We start from the raw sequence: 25,128 nt of genomic DNA, 5'->3' as shown, positions 1-25,128 counted from the left end.
AATAATAGCTTTTTATTTTCTAAATACATGCAAAGATTGTTTTAAACATTCACCCTCACAGAACCTTGTGTTCCAATTTTTTCCTTCCCTCCCCTAGACAGCAAGTAATCCAATATATATTAAATATATGCATTTCTTCTATACATAATTCCACATTTCATAATGCTGCATAAGAAAAATAAGATCAAAAAGGGAAAGAAATAAGAAAGAAAAAAAGCAAACAAAAAACAACAAAAAAGGTGAAAATACTATGTTGTGATCCGCATTCAATTCCCACAGTCCTCTTTCTGGCTGTGGTATGTCTTGATTTTTTAAATCTCCAGAAAGGAGGACAGATAATGAAATACAGTTGACCTCCTGACCAATAATTGATAGATTCCTACAAGCAAAATGAGACCTACATTTATAGAAATTGTTAAAGTAGGAATTTGTTTTGCTGGAAGGTGCATGTTTGTTCCAAGGGTCCTATTTGTATTTTTCTTTTCAATTTGTAGAGAGGAGTGGGGGAGAAGAAGAGGTGGATTGGGGTTAGGGTTGCTGAAAAAAATAAATAAAACCATCTTTCTTTTAATATAAAGAGAAGAACAGAAGGAAAATCAGAAAGAATCACGGACAAGAAGGACAATTCTGGAAGTCACTTCTCAGCTTATTGGGGCAAAGAGCTCATGTGTAGAATGTATTTAAAAAGAAAACCATTTGTAGTGGTCATATGCAATTTCCTGTTCAGACCTTTTTTCTGTTTTGCCATATTTATGGAACTATTCATTTTATTTGATATTTAATTTCAGAATAAATAAAATTATACACAAGTCTGCAAAAGCCTTCTTTCTTTCTTTTCTTCTTTCCAGACATATCTTTTGTTTCCTGTCAAGTTCCCAGTCACTTGTATCCTGCCCTTTTCCCTCATTCCCCTCTGTTCTGCCCATTCTTTTTTTGCCATTCTGGGAAGCAGCACTTTGCTTTTCTACAGCTCCCCCTTTCTGAGTTGGTTTCTTCTTGTAGTCTCCTGCATCCAATCTAGTTTTCTTTCCTCGAACATGGGGGATGGACTCACTGACCAGATGGCATTAGTGAAGATTACAGCTGTTCCTGTCCTTTTCATTTAAAACACTGCAGTGTCACACAGAAGGGAGGGGGCTGGTTCTGCTGTATTTGTGCCTCAACTCAAAGAGTCTTCATCTTTTTTGTGTGTCAAGGACTCTTTCAGCTGTTTGGTGAAGTCTATAGATCCCTTCTCAGAATGATGTTTTTAATTGGAAACTCAAGGAATGTTTTGTTGTGGAATGGCTAAACAAATTGTAGCATATGAATGCAATGGAATATTATTGTGTTATAAGAAATGATGAAGACCTTTATGAATTTATCTGGAATAAAGTGAACAGAACTTTCCATTTAGTTTGTGACCCCATTTGGAGTTTTCTTGGCAAAGATAAAGAATTGATTTGCCACTTTTTTCCAGCAAATTTTATAAACAAGGAAACTGAAGCAAATGGGGTTGAGTGACTTACCCAGAGTCACAAAGCTCATAAGTTATCTGAGGGCAGATTTGAACTCATGATGAGTCTTTCTGATTCCAAGCCCAGCACTCTAGCCACTGTGCCACTTAGCAGCCCAGAACAATTCGTACAATAATATTATAGGGGAAAAAAAACTATAAAAGACTTTAGAACTCTGATTAGTGATAATCATGAGCCAAAAGAATGAAGATGAAATATGACACTTCCTGAGATAAGACTGATGAACTTAAGACTCAAAAAAAGATATGCATTTTTGGACATGGCTAATATGAAAATTTGTTTTGAAACACACATATATGTCTATATGTCTATACACACACCACACATATATAGACATATGTATATATGTCTAGATAGATTTTTTTAATTGCTTAAGGGGGGAATGGCAGTGTAATGTATTGATTATTTTAAAAAATGATTGTTACTTGAAAAAAAGAACTAAATATCAAACTTCACATTTAAAAAAGTTTTTAAATACATAAAATAAGATATATAGAATTATAAAGGAAACCAAATATACTGAGATATAATTATCAAACTATTTTTTAAAAAGAAACCAAGTTCATAGATCCTAGATTAAGAACCCTTAATGTTTGAAATCCTTTGCTCCAGGGCTAGTTCTCTGTTACTTAGAGGTTCAAAACTGATGAGGATTACTAAATTCATTTTTTCCTTTAGCACTGTACCTTCAAGGGATTGATTTGAATTTATAAAAATTAATTATGAAAGAAATGTTGAGAAATGTGAGTCCTCAGCTGAACTCATCTTCTAACCCCTATGATCTTTTGAGGGATTGGATTGGCTTGTGGATTCTCACTGTAACCCTTTCTTACCTTCCAACTGAGATCCAGTCAGATTCTCAGACTACTATTCTCTGGACTGGAGATCTGAGATGAAAGGAAATTTCAAAGCATTGCTTAAGGAAGTACAGAGGGACAACCTTTGTCCTAGTCAAGAAGACCATATTGGCTTGCCAAGTGTTCTCTGGCCCAGTAAAGAAGGAAAATCCTGACCAAGTCAGGATTTACTTCTGCTTTTAGAGTCTTTCTGCAGCAGGGACTTTTTTTTTCTTTCTTGAAAGTGCAAATTAGAAACCAGGCGAATAAGAGAAGGAAAACTAAGTGCGAAAGAAGATGGAATTTAAGAAGTAGGACACATCACCCATTGCATTGTGGCTCTGTTCTCTTTCCATCCCATGAAGGAGAGGGAGTCACTTAAGGCCAGCGGGTCGGGATGATTGGAATTAGTCCTAGCTTGGGAAAGTGGTAGAACTCCATGAAAGGAGAAAATGTTCTTAGAGGGACTGGGATATTTTGGCTTTCCTCTTTCTCCAAGTTTTGAAAGCTTTGACTAGAGAATTCAGACAAAGCCAGGGGCTTGAGAGGAGTTTAGTTCCTAAAATTCCTTTTGATTGACACAGGGCAATTGTTATTTTTTCATAAGAAAGAAATGAGAGAAAATGAGATGATTTTTTAAAAAGGGAATTAAGAAGTGCCTGCAAGAGCATGCATTAGGGGGATGTGTTGATGAAAGCAAAAGTTTTAAGGAGAACTATATGTGAGTATACAGGGTGATTGTGCACAGTACACTTCCACCTCCCAGATCCAGACTTTTTCCTCCACCCCCAAACCCATCAAATGGAGGAATGGAGATGGAAAATGATTTCATGATACATTAGAAAAAAACTGGAGCTTTTTCAGCAGTAGCTGAGTCCATAGCCAGAGGCCCTGGGTTCAAATTTACCTTCTGATGGCCTTCTAGTGTAACTTTGAGCCAATCACTTCCTCTCTCCAGGCCTGGTTACCATATCTATAAAATCCTTCCAGTTCTAGATCTACAATCTTTTGTTCCTAAGTCCTAAACCAATCCACAGAAGACTTGTTTTTTTTTTTTTTTTTTCATTTAATTCTATGCTATAAAGTCCAGTTTCCCAGCCCTCAGAAAAGGAAGAACCATAACTAGTTGAAGGAAAGGATCAGGGTCAGGAGGAGAGCCCAGGTATCCAAATCTTGAAGAAGAACATCTACCACTGGCCACACAGTGGAAATCCTAACCACTTCCCCCAGGACACTAATAGCTATGAAGAAGAGTGTTTCTGGAGTCCAAATCTGCCAGTCATAAAGAGATATGGCTAATGAACCCAGGACTGGGAAACCAGGAAGGCTTGTTTCTAGGAATGAATGAACCAGCCATGAGATCTAGAACAAACCAGACTTCCTCTATAAAATGAGTGAAGTAGACTGTATGATGTGTGACCTATTTTATTATTTTTCTGGTTAACAGTAGGACTCAATATTGGGAGGAACAGGAGGCTACGAAACCTAGAAGATACAGTGGAAAGTTAACCCCTCCTCTTCTCTCCAATTCTCTTGGTGGGTAAAGGAGATTTTCCACTTGGACTGGGAATAGAGGTCCCTGAGCCTTGTGTATTCTGGTGTGCCCAGAATGCCAGTGCCTGGTGTATGTTGTTATTGTTGAGTCGTGTCTGACTCCATTGACACTGAATAAGAGATTTTTTGGGTTTTTTTTTTTTTTTTTTGGTAAAGATACTGGAATGGTTTGCTTTTTTCTTCTCCAATGTACCCATTTTACAGATGAGGAGCTATGGCAAATGGGTTAAGGGACAAGCCCAAGGTGGTCACACAACCAATAAATGTCTGAGGCCGCATTTGAATTTAGACCTTCCTGCCTCCAAACCCGGTGCTCTATCTACTGTATCACCTGGCTGCCCTGCCTGGCATATAAGTGCTTAATGAATGATTTCTAATACATTGATCAGTTTTCTCTTCTCTAAAACAAAGTGTCAGACTGGACTTCTTTTAAAGTCGCTTTTCCTCCAAATCTATGATCTTACGGTCTTATTATGAACCCCCTTCCTTCCCCAGCTTTCTCCGGGCTCCCTACCGCCGGGTAGGAGAAGAAGGCGCAAGGAGGGTTGAGTTACAAGTTGGGAGCAGCTTCCTCCCTTCTTCTAATTGGAGGATGCGCAGTCTGTTAGCGTCCCGAAATAAAGAAAGCAATAAATACCTGCGAAAGAAAAACGCACGTTTGAACACAAGGGGTTTTTGTTCCGGGGGGATGGACTAAAAAGGAAGAAAAACAAAGATCAGGGCGAGGTCCTCAGGGGGATCCTCTCTCCCCCTTCTGCAAGAAAGGAGCTCTGGGTGGCAATCAAACTCCTAGATCGAGGGCTCCGCCCCAGGATATCTTGCAGCTGGGCTAGGAGAGAAGTTCCACGCGCCCACAGGACTGGAGCCTGGAAGGGCTTCACCGGGGGGCCGATTTAACTGCAAACGCTTTGGAGAAACGCAGCGAAAGAGCCCAAAAAGGATTCAAGAAAACCGAGACACTCCTGTGTGTCCAAGGGACTGGGGACGGCGGGGAGACGCGGCGGCTGGGGAGCTGGGAGAAGAAGCGAGCTTCGCAGGAGGCGCCGAGCGGCTCTCACCTGGGCGCCCTGCACCCACCTGGACTCGCCCACGCAGCCACACCTACACAGGCCGACACGCAGAAGAAACCGTACATCCCACTCCTCACACACAGTCCCACCTACAGACGCCGTCACACGCCGCACACTCGCATTCATTAAGTCTGGCAGATTGGCGGGCACGCGAGAACGCACGCCGGGGAGGTAAGGTTGAACTTGACTAAGAGCTCTCCTCACTTCGCTTTACCTTGACTTAATAGCACTTTCCTTTAATTTCACTCTTATAACTCAACTAACTTTGCTTGCTGCTTTTTGTGGGAAGTAGCTTTTCTTGCCTCCTCTTTAGAAGCAGCAGCTTAGAGTTGAGAAGAGAGGTCGGGAAGACCCGAATTCAAGTGCAATCCCTGGTGGTTTAATTTTTGGATGACCCTGTACACGTCCCTTAACTTTACAGTGTCCCCAGACTGCTCTCCAGAAGTTACAGAATTGTGGGTGTCCCTCGGAGGAGTACGGGTTTCTGCACTGGGAGATTTACTGCACCCATGACATCACAAGTCAAACTATTAATAATATCTGACCCTGATACTGCGACTCTAAAATTAGCAGTCACATACAATCTTTCATGGTAGCGTTACAAGGTCCTGGTGACAGAGGATAGGGAAGAGGCTTTTTTCTGGGTCCAAACTCCACCAAGCTCCTGTCAGGATAGGACTTTTCCCCCTGGAGTGAGCTTTTGCACCTATTACCTGCCCCCATGGTTAATGAGCCTGGGGTTAAATCTCAGTGGGGAACCAAACATTCCAGAGCTGTGGGTGAGGTGATGGGAGGGAGGAGTCCGCAGCTCCAGATCCAGCTGGATTAGACTTGGAGGAAGTGTGTGTGTGTGTGTGTGTGTGTGTGTGTGTGTGTGTGTGTGTGTAGGGTGGGAGGAGTAGTTTTGCTTTATAACCTGATTTGTCCCACTCAGTTCCTTATTGCAATTGTAGAAGTGTTTCAATAACTGTAGTGGGAGGAGTAGGGAGGAGGGATCCGGGATTCTCAGGTACACTGAGTTCTCAGTTCCATCCATACCTGTCTTCTTTGGAAAAAGCTCTTTTTGTTGCCTATTCAAGTACTTTTGGAACAAGGAATAAAAACGTTAGAAACATAGTCTTCTTTGGGGATCTGGCCCAGTCTGGAGTCTGTACTCCATCACGTCCCCTCGTTGGCTCTGCTACATTCCCCCATGGACAGGACCAGCCTAAGGAGTCATTAGAATTGGTACTTACTTAATTTAAACCATATCACATAAGTGTGATTTGCTCTTCTTATCTATCATTGTCTGAAATTATTATTCCAATAACAATATAATAAAAACACCTAAGATTTATATTTGGGTCAGATGCTTTACAGATATCTTATTTAATCCTCACAACAAACCTGGGAAGTAAGTGCCATTACAACTATCCCCATTTTACAAGTGAGGAAATTGAGGCAACCAGATTTGTCAAGGTCACATAGCTAGTAAGTGTCTGGGCTGAATTTGAACTCATGTCTTTTTGACTTCAGGTTCAGCTTAACCACTTAAACCGGCTTAAGTTTCTGACATTTATTAAGCACCTACTATGTACCAGACACTGTGCTAAACCTTAGGGATGCAAATTATATGTATCTAATCCCTGCTTTCCAGGAACTTCTAGACTAAATGGAAAAGACAGCTTACAAAAAGAACTATGTAAAAACAAGTTACATACAGGATAAATTGGAAATAATCAATAGAGGGAAGGCACTAGAATTAAGAAGGATAGGAAAGACTTCCTGTAGAAGGTGGGATTTTTAACTGGGACTTGAAAGTCAAAAGGAGTAGATGGGGGGGAGAGCCATGTGGAGAGTCACTCCATAAACTTTTATTAAGTGCTATGTACTGGGGATTAGAAAAAATTATATTAAAAAAGAGGTTAAAAAATAGTTATCACTGCCCTCAAAGAACTCAAAGTCTAATGGAAGAAATAAAAAATTAACAAATTGTGTACAAACAAGCTATTTATAGGATAGATAGGAAATTGTTAAAGGAGGGAAGACACTAGAATTAAGAGGTGATAGGAAAAGCTTCCTTTAGATGTGTCAAAAGCTTGGCATTTGAACACTCCCAAGTGCAGTTGAACCAGATTAATGTATAGTTATTATCTGATTTTAGAGTGTTGATGTATTTATTAAAAAAAGAAATATATAAGCATATCTGATATTTAAAGTCAACATATGTAGCTCTCAGAGCTCTATATGTACAAGTCAGTGCAGTGGTTCTCAAACTTTTATTCTCAGTATTTTTTACTATTAAAATATTATTAAGGATCTGTCCAAAGAGTTTTTGTTTATGTGGGTTATATTTATAGCTATTTACCCTATTAGAAGTAAAAACTGTTTTTGAATTTGTATACCTTCTGAAAGGCTTTCAGAGACCCCCAAGATCCCATGTTTTGGTGGACCCTATTCTTATTAATATTCATCCTTTGTTCTCAAAGAGGACCAACAAAATTATGTTGCTGATGACTTGTGAGTAGTTTGGACTTAAGTGAAGCAGAGTTGTGTAAAATTATCAGCCTCATCTTCTCTTCCAGGGTTATCTGAGTTCAGTGGCAAGACATAGGTCAAGATGACTGGCTATGGCCCAGCACTCTATTTCTATTTGAGTTTGACATCACGGCTGTAGATTTTAGTTGGGATTTGCAGGAAAACAAGAAAGCCAGTAGGCAGAGATGAGGAGGGAGAGCATTCCAGGTTGAGTTATGAAGGGTTTTAAATGTTAAATAGAATTTTGTATTTGATCCTAGGTGAAAGGGAGAGATGGGCAGGAAAAATGCCCAAAACTAAGCCATGGAGCATCTTGCTCATAGCCCAGTAATGAGGCCAGTGTCAGGAATAAGGTATAAGAAAAGCATGTGGGGGCTGGCTTATGAAGAGCTTTAAATGTCAGACAGAATTTTGTATTTGATCCTAGAGGTCATAGGAAGTCAATGGAATTTATTGAGTAGGAAGATGATATGATCAGATCTGCTTTTTAGGAAAATCACTTTGGAGGCTTGAATTGGATTAGAGTGGTGAGAAACTTAAGGCAGACAGGCAGGTCTATTTATTAAGTAAATAATTCATTTATTATTTGATTGTCACCCAGCAGAAAAATAGAGCTCTGAGAGAATGGGGTATATGTAGGAGGTTTAACCAATCTTACTTTATTATATCTCTATAGGTACACAGCTAGATATGCTCCATTATACTTCCCTCTTCCATCATTCCCAATTAAACAAAAACATAAATAATGACATGGATTAAGGACTGAGAGAGAGCTTCAGGTGCTATATAGGTTCCACTTTTGTTGAGGGGATGCCAAAGTGAGCAGTATGAAGGTATTGGGTGACAAGTGAGAGGATCCTGAGGACAGAGCATTGAGGGCTTGTTTTCCAAGAAGCAAATTCCCTAGATCCTCTGCTTCAAACCTCACAAGTTGCCTTTAGAAATAGTGGCTATCAGTTCCAATGATCTTGTGATGAAGTGAGCCATCTGCACCCAGAGAGAGGACTATGGGAACTGAATGTGGATCACAACATAGCATTTTCACTCTTTCTCTTGTTTGCTTGCATTTTGTTTTCTTACTCATTTTCTTTCCTTTTTGATCTGACTTTTTTATGCAGCAAGATAATTGTATAACTATGTTTCCACATATTGGATTTAACATATATTTTAACATGTATAACATATATTAGGGAGGAGGTAGAGGGAAGGAAGGGAAAAATTGGAACACAAGACTATGCAAGGGTCAATATTGAGAAGTTATCCATCCATATGTTTTAAAAATAAAAAATTTTAATTAAAATAAAAGATAGTGGCTATAGAATGTTAGTGGTTTGGGGATTGAGCACCCCCTAAAGCACAAAAAGGCATTTCATGAACGAGCATGAAAGGTAGTATCAGCCTGCTTTGAAGTCTGAGGTCTGGGTAATAGGCATTCTTGATCATTCTGTTCATTCCCATGTAGTTTGTCAGATGTTTGACATAGTCAATCAACAGCATTTCTTAAAGATTTGCTACGTGGCAGGCACTCTCTTAGATTCTGGGGTTAAAAAGTCCGTCTCTAACATGAAGGAGTTCACGTTATATGGGGGGGGGGGAATATACAAGATATATACAGGTAAATAAATACAAACTATACAAATATAGGAGGGGAATCAATCTGTATTTCGAATGGGGGTTATTTTACTCTTTGATTATTGAAAACTCTGCTCCAGCTTTGGGATTAATTGACAGTCTACTTCATGCTTAAGTCTGTCTCTTAGAGAAGCAGTTGAGAGTGCTCTCATATATAAGAGAACTGTGTGGGACATCTAGGTGGTGCCATAGTACACAGAGTACTAGGTCTGGAATCAGGAACACTCCTCTTCCTGAGTTCAAAACTGGACTCAGACACTTACTAGCCATGTGACCTGGGCAAGTCACTTAACCCTGTTTGCCTCAGTTTCCTCATCTGTAAAGCAAACTGGAGAACGAAATGGCAAAACACTCTAGTATCCTTGCCAAGAAAACCCCCAAATGAGGTCATGAAGAGTTAGACACAATTGAACAACAGTAAATAACAATTTGGGTCCTAGAAGTCTGGGATCTAAAACATTGAAAAAAATGCAGTATTTGCTAGTGGAGGAAAACCCAAGCGCTGTTCTTCTGCTATTGTTCTGAGAATGGGAGGTTCTGATTTAGCAGGGAAAAGAACTTGGAGTTAGAATATCACTACTCTATAAGAACTGCACTGGTACTTGGGACATTCTTGGGACCAACATACCTTGTTTCCCCGATAATAAGACCTATCCTGAAAATAAGCCCTCCCCTTACTGTGTAAGATTTCTCTAAAATAAGCCCTCCCCCGAAAATAAGCCCTATTGAGATTACTACTGCAGTGAAGGTGATCCCTTGCACTACACGCTACATTACAGTACCCTCTGTATGCACCGATCATTATTATTATTATTAGGACATGATCGTTATTGAATAAAGGTACTTTTTTTTGTTCACATTTACCTGTTTATTAAAATTGCTGTCAATGTTCATTAAAATAAGCCCTCCCCTGAAAATAAGCCCTCTGGTGTTTTTCTCTCCGAAAAAAAAATAAGACAGTGTCTTATTATCGGGGAAACACGGTATAGGTGGGAGGGCAGGAAAGAACTGTAGGCGGCAAGAATCAATTGGTGAACAAGCATTTATGAATCAGTGACCATAAACCAGGCAATTTTTGAGGGACTGGAACTTCAAAGACAACCAAATTGGCATTGGGTCTATTACCTCCTTGGTGCCTCATAAAAATGGGACTTTCAAATTTTGACTTAGGAATTCACTGGTTGTGTAACCCTGGAAGCAAATTACTAAGTCTCTGTTTGCCTTGATTTGCTCATCTGTAAAATGGGAATTATAATAATACCTATCTCATTGGGCCATTGTGAGAATCAAATTAGGTAATATTTGTAAAGCACTTAACACAGCAACAGGTTGTGTTCTCCTCATGAAAACAAAGGAACTGGATTTTGCCATTTCAAGAAGCTTCAATGTCTCTTCATTGCCTTTGGGATAAAATCCAATTCCTCTGTCTCTGCTTTGGTAAATTTTTCATTATTAACCTGCCAGTGAGATTGGCTATGTGGCTCCATGAATATCCACTATTCCTTTTCATCATGTCACCATAAGCTTTATCTTTTTTTTTTTAATAAAGCTTTTTATTTACAAAATATATGCATGGGTAATTTTTCATCATCGACCCTTGCACTCCCTCCCCTAGATGGCAGGTAGTCCAATACATGTTAAACATGTTAAAATATATGTTAAATACAATATATGTATGAATATTTATGCAGTTGTCTTGTTGCACAAGAAAAATTGGATCTAGAAAGAAAAAAAAAACCCTAGAAGGAAAACAAAATACAGGCAGACATCAACAGAAAACATGAAAATGCTATGTTGTGGTCCACACTGAGTTCCCATGGTCCTCTTTCTGGGTGTATATGGCTTTCTTCCTCACTGAACAATTGGAACTGGTTTGAATCTTCTCATCACTGAAGATGGCCATGTCCGTCAGAATTGATCATCTTATAGTCTTGTTATTGCCATGTATAATGATCTCCTGGTTCTGCTCATTTCACTTAGCATCAGTTCATATAAGTCTCTCCAGGCCTCTCTGAAATCATCCTGCTGGTCATTTCTTACAGAACAATAATATTCCATAGCATTCATATACCCCAATTTATTCAGCCATTCCCCAGTTGATGGACATCCACTCAGTTTCCAGTTTCTTGCCACTACACAAAGGGCTGCCACAAACATTTTTGCACATGTGGGTCCCTTTCCCTTTCCAGGATTCTTTGGGTTATAAACCCAATAGAAACACTGCTGGGACAAAGGGTACACAGTTTGATGGCCCTTTGGGCATGAATTTTTTTATCCTTATAGGATGAATTCTCTCTTTGCCCTTCCCCTCTTTACTTTGTACCCAGAGCTCACTGAAAGCACTGGTCTGACAGTATACTTTTTTCTTGTGTAGGAGATGAAGAAGCATCCCCTTTTGCTGTTGCTGCTGCTGCTTCTGTGGCCATCACCTTCATCCTCAGTAAGTGAAAATACCTTCACAAGGGTCCTCAAACTTTTTAAATAGGGGGCCAGTTCACTGTCCCTCAGACTGTTGGAGGGCCCGATTATAGCAAAAACAAAAACTTTGTTTTGTGGGCCTTTAAATAAAGAAACTTCATAGCTCTGGGTGAAGGGGATAAACGTCCTCAGCTGCTGCATCTGGCCCGTGGGCTGTACTTTGAAGACCTCTGTATAATAGGGGAAGGATGGATGGGAACCATCAGTCCCGGAAATAGGAAGTCCTGTATCTTAAGCCTGCTTCAAACACTTAATAATTTTGTGACCCTGAATGAATGAATCATTTAATCTCTGTGAATCTCAGTATTACCATCTATAAAATAAAAGAGTTGGATTGATGTCCCTTCCAGCTTGAAAACTATGTCCCAAGGATGCAGTATTATGAGCCACTGGGCAGTAACCATAGCTACTCTCTTACCTGTGAAAGGAAGGAGAAACTGGAGGAGGGAATAAGCATTTATGTAGTACCTACTGTATGGCAAGCATGGTGGTGAGTGCTTTTTATAAATATTATCTCATTTGAGTCTGACATCAATCATGTTTGATACATGCTATTGTTATCCCTATTTTATACTTAAGGAAGCAGAGAGAAGCTAAGTGATTTTCTGATTGCACAGTTGGTAAGTTTCTGAGGCCAGATTGAACTCATAGCTTTCCTGACTCCAAGTGGGAGAAAGCAGCATGGTACAGTGAAAAGGACACTGACTATGGAGTCAGGAAAACCAGTTCGAACACTGCTTCTGATTTTATTACCTGTATGAACTTGGGCAAGTCATTAAAACTCCCCAGACCTCAGTTTCCTTATCTATAAATAAAGTGGTTTTACTAGATGGCCTCTGAAGTCCTTTTGAATTTTAGATTTATAGTCCTATGACTCCTGCTGTTTCTCTCTTCCCTCTCTCACCTTTAAAATGTCTAAATAATGTTGTCTTATTCTATGTTTAGGCCCAGTCAAACACTGCTTCTTAAAAAATCAATGAATAGGAAGAAATCCAAGCTATAAATGGCCATCTATGGGGGGAGGGGAAATGTTCCAAAATCACTTATACTTAGAGAAATGCCAGTTTAAAAATCAGTTTCACATCCATCAATTTGACAAAAAAGGAAAATGACAGATTTTAGAGACACTACAAGAAGTTATATATTAATATATTCTTTTTTAATTATTATTTTTATGAAAGCTTTTTATTTTCAAAAGATATGCATAAGTAATTTTAAACATTCACTCTTGCAAAACCTTGTACACCAAATTTTTTCCTTCCCTTCTCCCTACCCCTTCCCTAGAAGTCCAATAGTCTAATATATGTTAAACATGCGCAATACTTCTATATATAATATTAATATGTTCTTGAGGTATAAATTGGTCCAGCCATTCAGGAAAGCAGTTTGGAACTAGTTACAAAAAGTCATTAAATTCTGAGTATCTTTTGACCCAGAAATACTATTATGAGGCCTATACCCCAAAAAAAAGATTTTAAAAAGGGGAATAGGACATGTGTTTGCAAAAATATTTATATTGGCTATTTTTGTTGTAGCAAAGAATCAGAAACTAGAGGAAGGGCATATCATTTGGATGATGGTATATAGATGGAACACTATTACATCATAAGAAATATTTTAAGAGATCATGTCAGAAAACTCTTGGAAGATTTATATGAATTGATGCAGAGTGAAAATAAGAAAATTACGATGATAACTTACTCCATACCTGCAACATTATAAAGGACAACAGTTTTTAAAGATTTCAGAAATTTGATCAATGATCAATTACAGCTCCAGAGGGCCAATAATGAAGCAAGCCTCTTGACAGAGAGGTGATGGATGTAAAGGGATACAATGAGATATATATTTTTGGACATGGCTAGTATATGGCTTTATTTTGCTTGACTATGTTTATTTGTTATAAAGATTTTCTTTCTTTTTAAAAATAGATTTGGGAGAAAGATAGACCAGGGATAATGTTGCAAAAGCTTAAGATCACTGAAAAATATTAAAGGCACAAAAAAGAATGGAAGGGAATTCAGAAAGAGGCACAGAAAACAAAGACAGCTTTGAAAGTAGCATGTTAGATTTATCATAAATCGTTTTTTGTTTTTTAAAACTGTATTTAGTATTTTAGTTTTCCCCAGTTATGTATAAAAACAATTTTTAATGTTTGTTTTAAAAACTGAGTAGCAGATTCTCTCCCCCACATTGAGAAGGATATAAGTTATAAATGTGTTGTCATGAAAAACATTTCCATATTAATTGTTGTGAAAAAAAAATGTAGGCCAAAAAAATCCCTCCAGAAAAATCAAGAAAAAAAGAATGCTTCAATCTATTTTCATGCACCATCAGTTCTTTCTCTGAGGATGGATAGCGTTTTTCATCATGAGTTCCTCAGACTTGTCTCAGATCATTGTATTGATAAGAATGGCTATGTTGTTCACCACTGGTCCTCTTACAATATTGCTTTTATTTTGTACACAATGTATTTCACTTTGCATCAGTTCATGTAAGCTCAGGTTTTTCTGAGATCATCCTGTTTATCATTTCTTACAATATTATAGTATTCTATTATAATCACTTGCCACAATTTGTTCAGTCATTCCCCAATTGATGGGCATTCTCTCAATTTTCCAATTCTTTGCCCCCAGAAAAGAACTGCTGTAAATATTTTTGTGCATAACTTCTTTTCCTTTCCTTTTTTTTTCCTCTGTTTTGGGATATAATCCTAGTAGTGGTATTGCTTGGACATAGTTCCAGAGTGCTCTACGGAATGGTTGAATAAGTTCACAACTCTATCACAGTGCATTAATGCCTCATTTTTCCCACATTCCATCCAACATTTGTCATTTTCCTTTTTTGTCCTATAGGCCAATCTAATGACATGAGGTAGTACTTTAGAATTGTTTCAGTTTCCATTTTTTCCCAATCAATAGTGAAAGCATTTTTTAATGTGGCTAGAGATAGTTTTGATTATTCCAACTGAAAATTGCTTTTTTATCACTTACCAATTAGGCAATGGCTCTTTTTTTTTTTTTTAAATCAATTTGATTCAGTTCTCTATATATTTGAGAAATGAGTCCTTTATCAGAGAAATTTGCTTCAAAAAATTTTTTTCACAGTTACTACTGCTCATTGTATTTTTCTCTATCCTATTTCCCTTCCCTATTTATTTTATTCTCTCTCCTTTTTACTGTGTCCTTCCTCAAAAGAATTTTATGACTTATGACTACCCTCTCCCCTAATCTGCCCTTCCTTCTATACATTCCCCTCCTCCCCTTCCCCCACTTTCTCTTATCACCTTCCCCTCCTACTTTCTACTACTGTAGGGTAAGATAGATTTTTATACCCATTTGAGTATGTATGTTATTCCTTTTCTGAGCCAATTCTGATGAGAATAAGGTTCACTAACTCAACCTCACCTCCTTCTTTTCCCCTTCTCCTTCCCCCAAAAGCTTTTTCTTTTACATTTCCATGTAGGAATGTAAACAGTTTAACCTTATTAAGTCCCATATGATTTACCTTTCCTGTTTACCTTTTTATGCTTCAGTTTTTCATTTGAAGGTCACATTCTCTATTCTGCTTTGGTCTTTACATCAAGAATGCTTGAAAGTTTCCTATTTTATTGGATATCCATATTTTCCCTCTGAAGGATTATATTCAGTTTTGCTGGTGGTAATCCTAGCTTCTTGCCCTTTGGAATATCATACTCCAAGCTCTCCAGTCCTTTAATGTAGAGGCTGCTAAATCTTGTGTTATCCTGACTGTGGCTTTACAATACTTGAATTGTTTCTCTCTGGCTGATTAAAAAAATTTCTCCTTGACTTGGGAGCTCTGAAATTTGGCTCTGATATTCCTGAGAGTTTTCATTTTGAGATCTCTTTCAGGTGATGGCTGTATTCTTTCAATATCTATTTTAACCCCTGATTTCAAAATATTAAGGGAGTTTTCCTTAATAATTTCTTGAAAGAAATCATCTTGTGATGTCTAGACTCTCTCTCTCTCTGTCTCTGTCTCTGTCTCTGTCTCTCTCTCTCTCTTAAAAAGTAAATTGTACATAGTAGAGATTCACAAATTCATGTTTAATTGTCAACCGGACTGATCCAGCCTTTTTGCTGTAGGTGGTTGGAACAGGCTAAAGACAGGAAATCAAGCAGAAGTTAAATTTCAGAGCGAAGAAATGGCTTACAAGCAAGGACATATGTGCCGGCCCCTCACCCCCTATTTGGGGGACCCAAACTTATAGCTAAGTTTCAATAATTATACCAATTGATTTGCAGTGAATTGTAGCCCTGACAATGAGGGGTAAAAACAATAATGTGCCAAGTTTGATTGCAGCAGAGCAGAATGTGGATGCAGCAGATGCTTGTCTGAGTTCAGAAAACACCTGGTGCTAGTCAAAGCAATACAATAATTATATAAAACAATTCTGGGGTTTTGTTGTGGCTGAGATCATCCAGAGGGTGAGCGCAAAGGATTGTTGTCATGCCAAGCTCAGGGCATAGCTTTGCTTGCTAGGATTTAGCTCTGGAAAACAGGTTGTTCCTTGACACAGTCCTTTTTTGTATTCTACTTTTTATATGGAAATGTTACTTCTTTTTTGTACCTGTTAAGTGAAGAAGAGAAATTATTATTTTGCTTTGGTAAGGCTCAGATGATCCATGTTAATGCATTCTCGTGGGATCTGGTCGTGGTGATAGGTGGAATGGTCTCAAGTTCTCCTGACAATATGGTGCAATTCCATTATTTATTATTATAATTATTACAGGCAGAATGGTGTGATGGTTAGAGAAATGGTCTGGAAGCCTGAAAAATATGGCTTCAAATCCCTTCTCTGCCACAAACTTACCACAAGTTACAAATAGTCTCAATTTTCTAGGCAGTGGAAAAAACATTTTTGAGAATATTTGCTGCATGTGGGTGGTCACCTATTCATTGGGGTTGCCCCTCTCTGGGATTCTCTGTGAGCCTGATTGTGGTAGGCAAGATGGTCATGTTGCATCAGCCTTCTCTCCTTTCTTCATCTTTCTTTACCCTAATACCTCTCCTTCTGGTCTTTCCCCCCAAACCTCACAATTCTAAAGATGAATTAGATTTCAGAATACTTGAGTTTGAATCTGTTCACATGGACAAGTCACAGGTAACCTTTCTCTGCCTCTGTTTCCTCCTCTGTAAAATGGGGATAATAATAGTATCTTACCGACTTGCTCAGTGGCAGCCACATGACACAGTGAGTAGAATGCCTGACTTACAGTAAAGGAAGATTCATCTTTCTGAGTTCAAATCTGGCTGGCCTTGGATACTTCTCAGCTGTGTGACTCTGGACAAATAATTTAATTCTGCTTGCCTCAGTTTCCTCATCTGTAAAAATGAGCTGGAGAAGGAAATCATAAGCCAGTATTTCTTCTGAGGAAACCCCAAATAGGTCATAAAGTCATAAAGTCACATAAAGACGTGACTAAAATGACTGAACACCAACAACAAAAACAACAAATGTTAGCTATTATTTTTAGCTAGCAGCAACTCCAGGGATGTCATTTCAGGCTCTGTGTCAGGGAGAGAAGGAGGCAGCTTGGACCCAGAGGTGGGGCTTGGGGTGGGACTGCTTGTGAGGTGAGGTCCAAGTCTGGAACCTGTCTGGTGAAGCTGAAGTGTGTGACTCTCTCCTTTAGATTCTGATTGTAGCCCGAGGCAGAAACCCCTGCCAGGACCCAGCAGTCAGAGGGTGGGAAAGTGGGGAAGGGAGGAGTAGAGGGTCACATGAGTCAAACCTGCCTTACCAATTAACTGCTTTCTTTCCCAGGAGGTATAGTAGGAGGCTCAGGTTACATGGAATCTCTTTATGAAACCTCCTTATTCTTTTCTGTTTAAAAAAAAAAATACCATTTTGAATACTCTTTTTTGAGGGGAGGTAATTTTTAAATTTTATATATTTTTAAAGTTATACATGTACATTCATTTTTTGCATATTTTTTATATGAGTCCAGTTGGGAAATAAAAATCAGAAAAAAGGAAAACCACGAGAAAGGGAAAAAAATAGAAAAAAGAGGTGAAAATAGTATGTGTTGATCCACATTCAGTTTCTATAGGTGTCTCTCTGAAAGTGATATGAATGTGAATGTGGATGCCGTTTCCCATCCAAAGTTTATTGGGATTGCTTTGGATTACTGACTGAATTGCTAAAAGAACTAAGTCTATCATAGTTGATTATCACACAATCTTACTATTGCTGTATACAATATTTTCCTGGTTTTGCTTGCTTCACTCAGTTGGATGCTTTTTTCTTATATTATTCCTATTTCCCAATATTCCTCTTCTCTTTCTTCCCCATCTCTAGAATGCTTCTAAAGAAGAAAAACAGTCATTAGGATTAGGATTCTGTACCTGTTCTATACCACCTCTCTCTCTAGAAGCAGTTACATGGACTCCCCTCTGGTGTTTCTCTTGGCCATTACACTGATGAGAATTCTGAAGGCTTCTTTGCTTTTTTTTAAACATCATTGTGTAAACCATTCTGGTTTTGCCTAGTTTGTTAAACTCTCTTTAAAAAAATAACTTATTGGGCTTCCCAACATGCAGAAGTCATGGAATCATAGGGTTGTAGATTTAGCATGGAAGATACTTTAGAGGGCAGAGTTGAACCAATTTTGAGGATGAAAGCACCTAGATAAGATCACACAGCTTGCCCAGGATCACTCAATTTGTAGGTATCTGAACTGGGATTCCAAGCCATGTCGTTCTGATAATCTTGGGAATTTCACGAGAAAGAGGAGAGGAGAAAGGAGAGGAGGGAGGAGAAAGGGTAGAGAGAAGAAGAGGGGGAGTGAAAGAGTTTAGAATTGAGTGAGAGAAATAATAATGATGGTACATTCCAGAGTTGAGATTTGACAGTAGAGCACGCCCTGAAGAAATGTAAGGGTGAGTCAAAGTTGAATAATTGAGCCCAGAAAGAGAATGTACAGAAATGGCTTTTTATGACACATAATCAAGGATTTATATTTTTGGTATATTGGGGGTAGATATGGATACATACCAGTTTAATGAGATCATGCCCATAAATTATCATAATTCACATTATTCAAGATTTTGTGCCTAGGGAAGTAGGGTGGATTCAAAGTATGTCCTATGTATAGATTTTTTGCTTAATTATTTTTCACTATTTTTTTAAAAAAAATTGTGGAGATTTTGGAAGGGAAAAGGGTATTAAAGACAAAAATGTTTTCCCTCCAAAAAAAGGAGGTGGAGAAAAGAAGATTATTGTGGCATTTTGTTTTTTTTATAATAGCAGCTTTTTATTTTTCAAAATATATGCAGAGATAGTTTTTCAACATTCACCCTGCAAAATCTTGTGTTCCAAATTTTTCTCCCTTAATGCCCCCCACCCCTGGACAGTAAGCAATCCAACACAGGTTCACAGGTTAAACTTGTGTAATTCTTCTAAATGTATTTTCACATTTATCATGCTGTATAAGAAAACCCAGATCAAAAGGGGAAAACAACGAGAAGGAAAAAAAAAAAAAAGCAAACAATAACAAAAAAAGGTAAAAATACTTATGATGTGATCCAGATTGGTTTCATAGTCTTCTCTCTGGATGCAGATGGCTCTCTCCATCACAAACCTATTAGAATTGCCTTGAATTACCTCATAGTTTTTTTTTTTCTTTTTAAGAATGTAACCTTTCATTTTCAATATACATGCAAAGGTGGTTTTCAACATTCATCCTTGCAAAATCTTGTGTTCCAGATTTTTCTCTCTCCCTTCCCCCCACCTCCTTCTCTAAACAGCAAGTAATCCATTATATGTTAAACGTGCACTTCTTCTATACATATTTCCACAATTATGCTGCACAAGAAAAATCAGTTCAAAAAGAAAAAAATGAAAAAAACACAAGCAAACAACAACAAAAAGGATGAAAATACTCTGTTGTGATCCACATTCAGTCTCCATAGTCCACTCTCTGGATGCAGATGGCTCTATCACAAGTCTATTGGAATTGACCTGATTCACTTCATTGTTGAAAAGAGCCACATCCATGAAAATTGATCATCATGTAATTTTGTTGTTACTGTACACAATATTTTCTTGGTCCTGCTCACTTCATTCACCATCAGTTCATGTTAAGCCTTTCCAGGCTTTTCTGAAATCAACCTGTTCATCATTTCTTATAGAATAATAATATCCCATTGCATTCATGTACCATAATTTATTCAGCCATTCCCCAGCCAAGGGGAGTCCATTTAATTTCCAGTTCCTTACCACTACAAAAAGGGATGCCACAAATGTTTTTGTTTATATGGGTCCTTTTCCCTCTTTTATGATCTCCATGAGGTCATGTCCATAGTGGACCCAGTGGAAAAACTGCTGGATCAAAGAGTATGCACAGTTTTATAGTCTTTTTGGGCATAGTTCTAAATTGCTCTTCAGAATGATTGGATCAATTCACAATTCCACCAACAATGTATTAGTGTTCCAGTTTTCTCACATCCCTTCCAACATTTATCATTTTGTTTTCCTGTCATCTTAGCCAATCTGAAAGATATGAAGTGATATCTCAGAATTGTCTTAATTTGTATTTCTCTAATCAATAGTGATTTGGAGCATTTTTTATATGACTAGAAATAGCTTTAATTTCTTTATCTGAAAATTGTTCATATCCTTTGACCATTTATTCACTGGGAAATGGCTTGTATTCTTATAAATTCAAGTCAATTCTCTATATATTTTAGAAATGAGGTCTTTATCAGAAACATTGGCTATAAAATTTTCCCCTAGTTTTCTGCTTCCCTTCTAATCTTGGCTGCATTGGTTTTGTTTGTACATAACCTTTTTAAATTTAATATAATCAAAATTAGTAATTCTGCATTTCATTAAGTTGTCTACTTCTTTTTTGGGCCATAAATTCCTTCCTTCTCCATAGATCTAAGAGGTAGAATATCCTTTGTTCTCCTAATTTCCTTATAGCATCATCCTTTATGTTTGAATCATAAACCTATTTCAACCTTATCCTAGTATAGGGTATTATGTATTGGTCAATGCCTAATATCTACTTCATTTTTTTCAGTTTTCCCAGCAATTTTTGTCAAAGTGAGTTCTTATCTTGGAGGCTTTAGGTTTATCTATTATAGCATTTTTTTAAAAAATCCCAGAAGAGAATAGAAAAAGGTTCAGAGGAAAATATAGAGAAGTAGAATCCAATTGAATTGATTGCAACAATTTGAATTTTATAATTGAACATATTAGAAAAATTTGAAAAAAAATGCAAGCTGCACATAATAGAGATTTGTAGTTTCATTTGCAATCCTTATTTTTTGCTTTTTGCCTATGGAGATGTTTATGTTTGTCAAATCTGAAAAATTATATATCAAAAACATTTAATGGTTACAAAGTTATTTATATGCATCATCTCATTTGAGCTGCACAGAAATTGTGGAATGTAAGTTGTTCAGATATCATTATGCCCATTTTGTAGATGGAGAAATTCAGGTTTAGAGCAGAGCTCTAACTTGTTTAAGGTAATACGTTAGGATAGGCAATCTAAGTATTATATTTAAGTACTTAAATCTTAATATTCTAAAAATGGCAAATCTTAAATCTAAGTATTCTAAGTCCAAGGCTATTTCCCCTGTACCAGACCTTTAACCCTGGTGTAGTGTGAATCTGATTAGTTGATAGACAGTCTCTATACTCTTGGTCAGCTAGATGATGTAATAGATAGAAAGGATAGGAATCAGGAAGACTCAGTTTCTTGAGTTCATATCTGGCCTTGAACACTTATAAACTTTGTGACTTTGAACAAACCGCTTATTTCTTATTTCCTTAGTTTCTCTACTTGTAAAATGAGCTGGAGAAGGAGATGGCAAACTGCATCATTATGTTTGCCAAGAAAACCCCAAATGATCACAAAGAGTCAAACCCAACTGAACAACAATTGTATTCTCTATTTGTATAATCAGGCAATAAACATTTATTAAGTACTTACTGTATGTCAACCTAGCACTGACAGTACAAAGAAAAGCAAAAACATTCTGTGTCTACAAGGAGCTCACCATCTAATGGGGAAGGGAAGGGAATAAGTGTTCATATAATGTTTAGTATGTACCAAGCACTGTGCTAAGAATTTTACAAATATTAACTCATTTGATCCTCATAGTAACTCAAAGGTTAAGTGACTTGCTCAGTCATACACACAAAAAGTGTTTGAGATGGCATATTAAGGTCTGCTTAACTCCATGTCTGACATTTTGTCTACATCACCACCAGCTGCCTCTGCTGGGTGAGAAAAATATAAATAATTATGTATGTACAAGATACATGCAGAATAAACAGCAGATAATCTGAGGGAGGAGACACTAACAGTTGAAAGAAACCAAAAAAAGGTGGAATTTGAACAGGAAAATCAGAGAAACTAAGAGGTTTTGTTCTTTGTCCCCTTTAGGGACAGAGCATTTTAGATATGACAGATCAAATAGAGCTGAACTGTCTCATCTGAGGAATAAATAGCAAATAGGCCAATGAAACAGGACAATAATGTGTTGAAAGGAGGAAAATGTAAGAAGAAATCAACAAATACACATTAAGTGCCTACTGTAAGCTAGGCACTGTGCTAAGCCCTAGGGATACAAAGAAAGGCAAAAGATAATCTGTTATTAGGGAGCTTATAATTTAATGAGGAAGACAACATGCAAACAAAGTACATATAAACAAGACAAATACAGAATAAGTTGATCTCCCTTTTATTTTCAGAATTTCAAATTTGGTATTTAGTTGGGAGGGGTTTAATTTATTCTTTTTCTAGTTTTTTTTTTTTTAGTTGCATGCCCAATTCATTGTTCTTCTCTTTATTTTATTCAAGTAAGCATTAAGAGATATAAAATTTCTCCTAAGAACTGCTTTGGCTGAATTTTGGTATGTTATCTCATTATTGTCATTCTCTTGGATGAAATTCTTGATTGTTTCTATGATTTGTTGTTTCACCCACTTGTTCTTTAAGATTAGATTATTTATTTTCCAATTACTTTTTGTCCTATTTTTCCCTGGCCCTTTAATACATATAATTTAAATTGCATCATGATCTGAAAAAAGATGCATTTCCTATTTCTGCTTTTCTAAATTTGATTTTGAGGTTTTTATGCCCTAATACATGGTCAATTTTTGTGTAGGGTTCATGTATTGCTGAGAAAAAAGTATATTCCTTTCTGTCCCATTCAGTTTTCTCCAAAGGTCTATCATTTTCTAATGATTTCTCACGTTTTCTAAAACCTGATTTCCTCCTTAATGTCTTTTTTATTTGATTTATCTAGTTCTGATAGAGCCACTGGTATAGTTTTGCTGTCTATTTCTTTTTGAACTCTTTTTAACTTCTCCTCTATGAATTTGGGTGCTATATCATTTGGTGCGTAATATTACTTCATTATCTATGATACCCTTTAGCAGGATGTAGTTTCCTTCCTTATCTCTTTTAATTACATCTATTTTTGCTTTTACTTGGTCTGAAATCAGGATCTCTACCCCTGCTTTTATTTATTTATTTTTTTACTTCAGCTGAAGCATAATAGATTCTGCTCCAGCCTTTACTCTCTCTATATTACTCTGCTTTAAATGTGTTTCTTGTAAACAACATATTGTAGGATTTTGACTTTTAATCCAATCGGTATCTGCTTCATTCACAGTTAAAATATCTAACTCTATTTCCCACTATTTTATTTTTCCCAAGTAATACTTTTCTCTTTCCTTTCTCCCTTTCCCTCCTCCCCAATGTTTTGCTTCTCCCCTTTTGTAGCCCCTCCCCCTTTCTTATCCCTTTCTCCTTCTACTAATGTTCTTCTTTCTATTACCTTCCTCTTTGCTTTCTTCTTTCTCTTCTTACTTCCCTGTGGGATGAGACAAATTTCTATATCAAATAGATATAGAAATCTTTGTCTGATATTCTTTCTTTGAACAAAATCTGATGAAATTAAGATTTACACAATGCTTATCCCCTTCCCTTCTTTCCCTCAACTATAATAAGTCTTTTTTGCCTCTTCATATAATGTAATTTACCTCATTTTACCTCTCCTTTCTTCTTCTTCCAATACAATTTCCTTTTCCACCCTTTTTTTTTTTTTGAATAAAGGATAAATTAGAGAAAAATCAATTGAGGGAAGGCCCTAGAATTAAGAGAGATTGGGAAATGTTTCCTGCAGAAGATGGATTTTAGTTGGAACTTCAGGGAAGCCAGGAGGTAGAAATGAGGAAGAGCTTTTTAGGGATGGGAGAGAGAGCCAGTGAAAATGTTCAGAACCAGAATATGAAGTATATTATTGAAGGAATGCAAGGAGACTGGTCTCACTGGATTGATGAATACATGAAGGTGGGAGTGCAGTAAAAGAAGTAAGAAGACTGAAAATATGAGGAAGGGCAGGTTCTGAAGGAGGAGTTTGAATCACTAGAGCTCATTGAGAAGGATGGGGATGATTCAGTGCTCATAAACTTAGAGGAAGACCCTTCATATGTTTGGGGACTCTCCCTTGCAGAGTATTTTTGAAAGGATGAGAAAAAAGTTTGCATAGTATTGGAGGGCAGTGATAAGCTACAGTCTGCACACACCTGTGCTGGAAATTCCATGGACAACTTGAAGTATCAAGATAACTGAATTGGAGAATCTAAAAACAACACACAAAAATTATTCTTGCACCTTGCCTTAGGCATAGGAACGTGCCTGGAAAACTAAGTTGTGCCTCCTGAGTACCAGAAGATCAGAAATTTGTTAGTTTAAGGCAAATAGCTCTTTGTGCTTCTATCACAGAATTCTAATCCCACCTCAGACTTGTTCTGTGTCCTTAGGCAAGTTAGTTTTATTTTCTGAATGTGGTAAAACAGGATCTTGAATAGTGTGAATGTGAATTTAGATAATGTTTTACTCTTGTAGATCACATATCCTTTTAAAATTTCTAAGGGCTTTTAAAAAAAATATTGCCTACATTTCTGAATACATCTTGACATCATCCATCCCCTGGACTTAGCAAATCATCCATTGTTCATAACAGAATGAAAACAAAAAGAAGAAGAAAATTAGTTCAGCAAAATTAACCCACACATTGACCAAAGTCTGATAATAAGCCTTGTTCTACAACTATAGTCTATAGTCCCCTATATCCCTGCAAAGAAAGTATGTACATTTTCTTACTCTTTTCCAGGGCCAAGGTAGAAAGTAAATACTCTCCTAACTTTTCTGTTGTCCCTCTTCCCTCCTTATCATAATTATTGTTTATGTTATTTTCCTTGTTTGTCTTATTTTACTCTGCACCAATTCATATAAGTTTTTTCATGTTTCTTTGAAATCTTCAATATCATCATTTCTTTTGACTCAGTAATATTCTATCATATTCATGTACCATAAATTGTTTACTGAGCCCTCAGTGTGTCTACTTTTATATACATATATATCTATATATATCTATATACCTACATATGTGTGTGTGTTGTTTAAAGGCATACATAATTTCTCTTTGATTTATGAAAGAAAGCCAAATGACCATCATTCTATGACCTATTCACTA

General features: G+C 37.2%; 1 protein-coding gene across 3 annotated transcripts in view; it reads left to right on the top strand.

The window, feature by feature from the left end:
* The first annotated feature begins 4,040 nt into the window (after positions 1–4,040).
* PAPLN (papilin, proteoglycan like sulfated glycoprotein) overlaps positions 4,041–25,128 on the top strand; it is an 80,423-nt gene continuing 59,335 nt past the window's right edge. For all 3 annotated transcript variants that reach the window (XM_051977646.1, XM_051977645.1, XM_051977644.1), the window contains exons 1-2: positions 4,041–5,148; positions 11,501–11,566. In XM_051977646.1, coding sequence (XP_051833606.1) covers positions 11,504–11,566 — 63 coding nt within the window. In that variant the 5' untranslated portion in view covers positions 4,041–5,148; positions 11,501–11,503. The remainder of the gene's footprint in view (positions 5,149–11,500; positions 11,567–25,128) is intronic.

Source organism: Antechinus flavipes, chromosome 2 (genome assembly GCF_016432865.1).
Source record: "Antechinus flavipes isolate AdamAnt ecotype Samford, QLD, Australia chromosome 2, AdamAnt_v2, whole genome shotgun sequence".
In the NCBI taxonomy this organism is placed as follows: Eukaryota; Metazoa; Chordata; class Mammalia; order Dasyuromorphia; family Dasyuridae; genus Antechinus; species Antechinus flavipes.
Note: the sequence above shows the minus strand (reverse complement) of the source record. Positions and strands in the feature narration are given on the sequence as shown.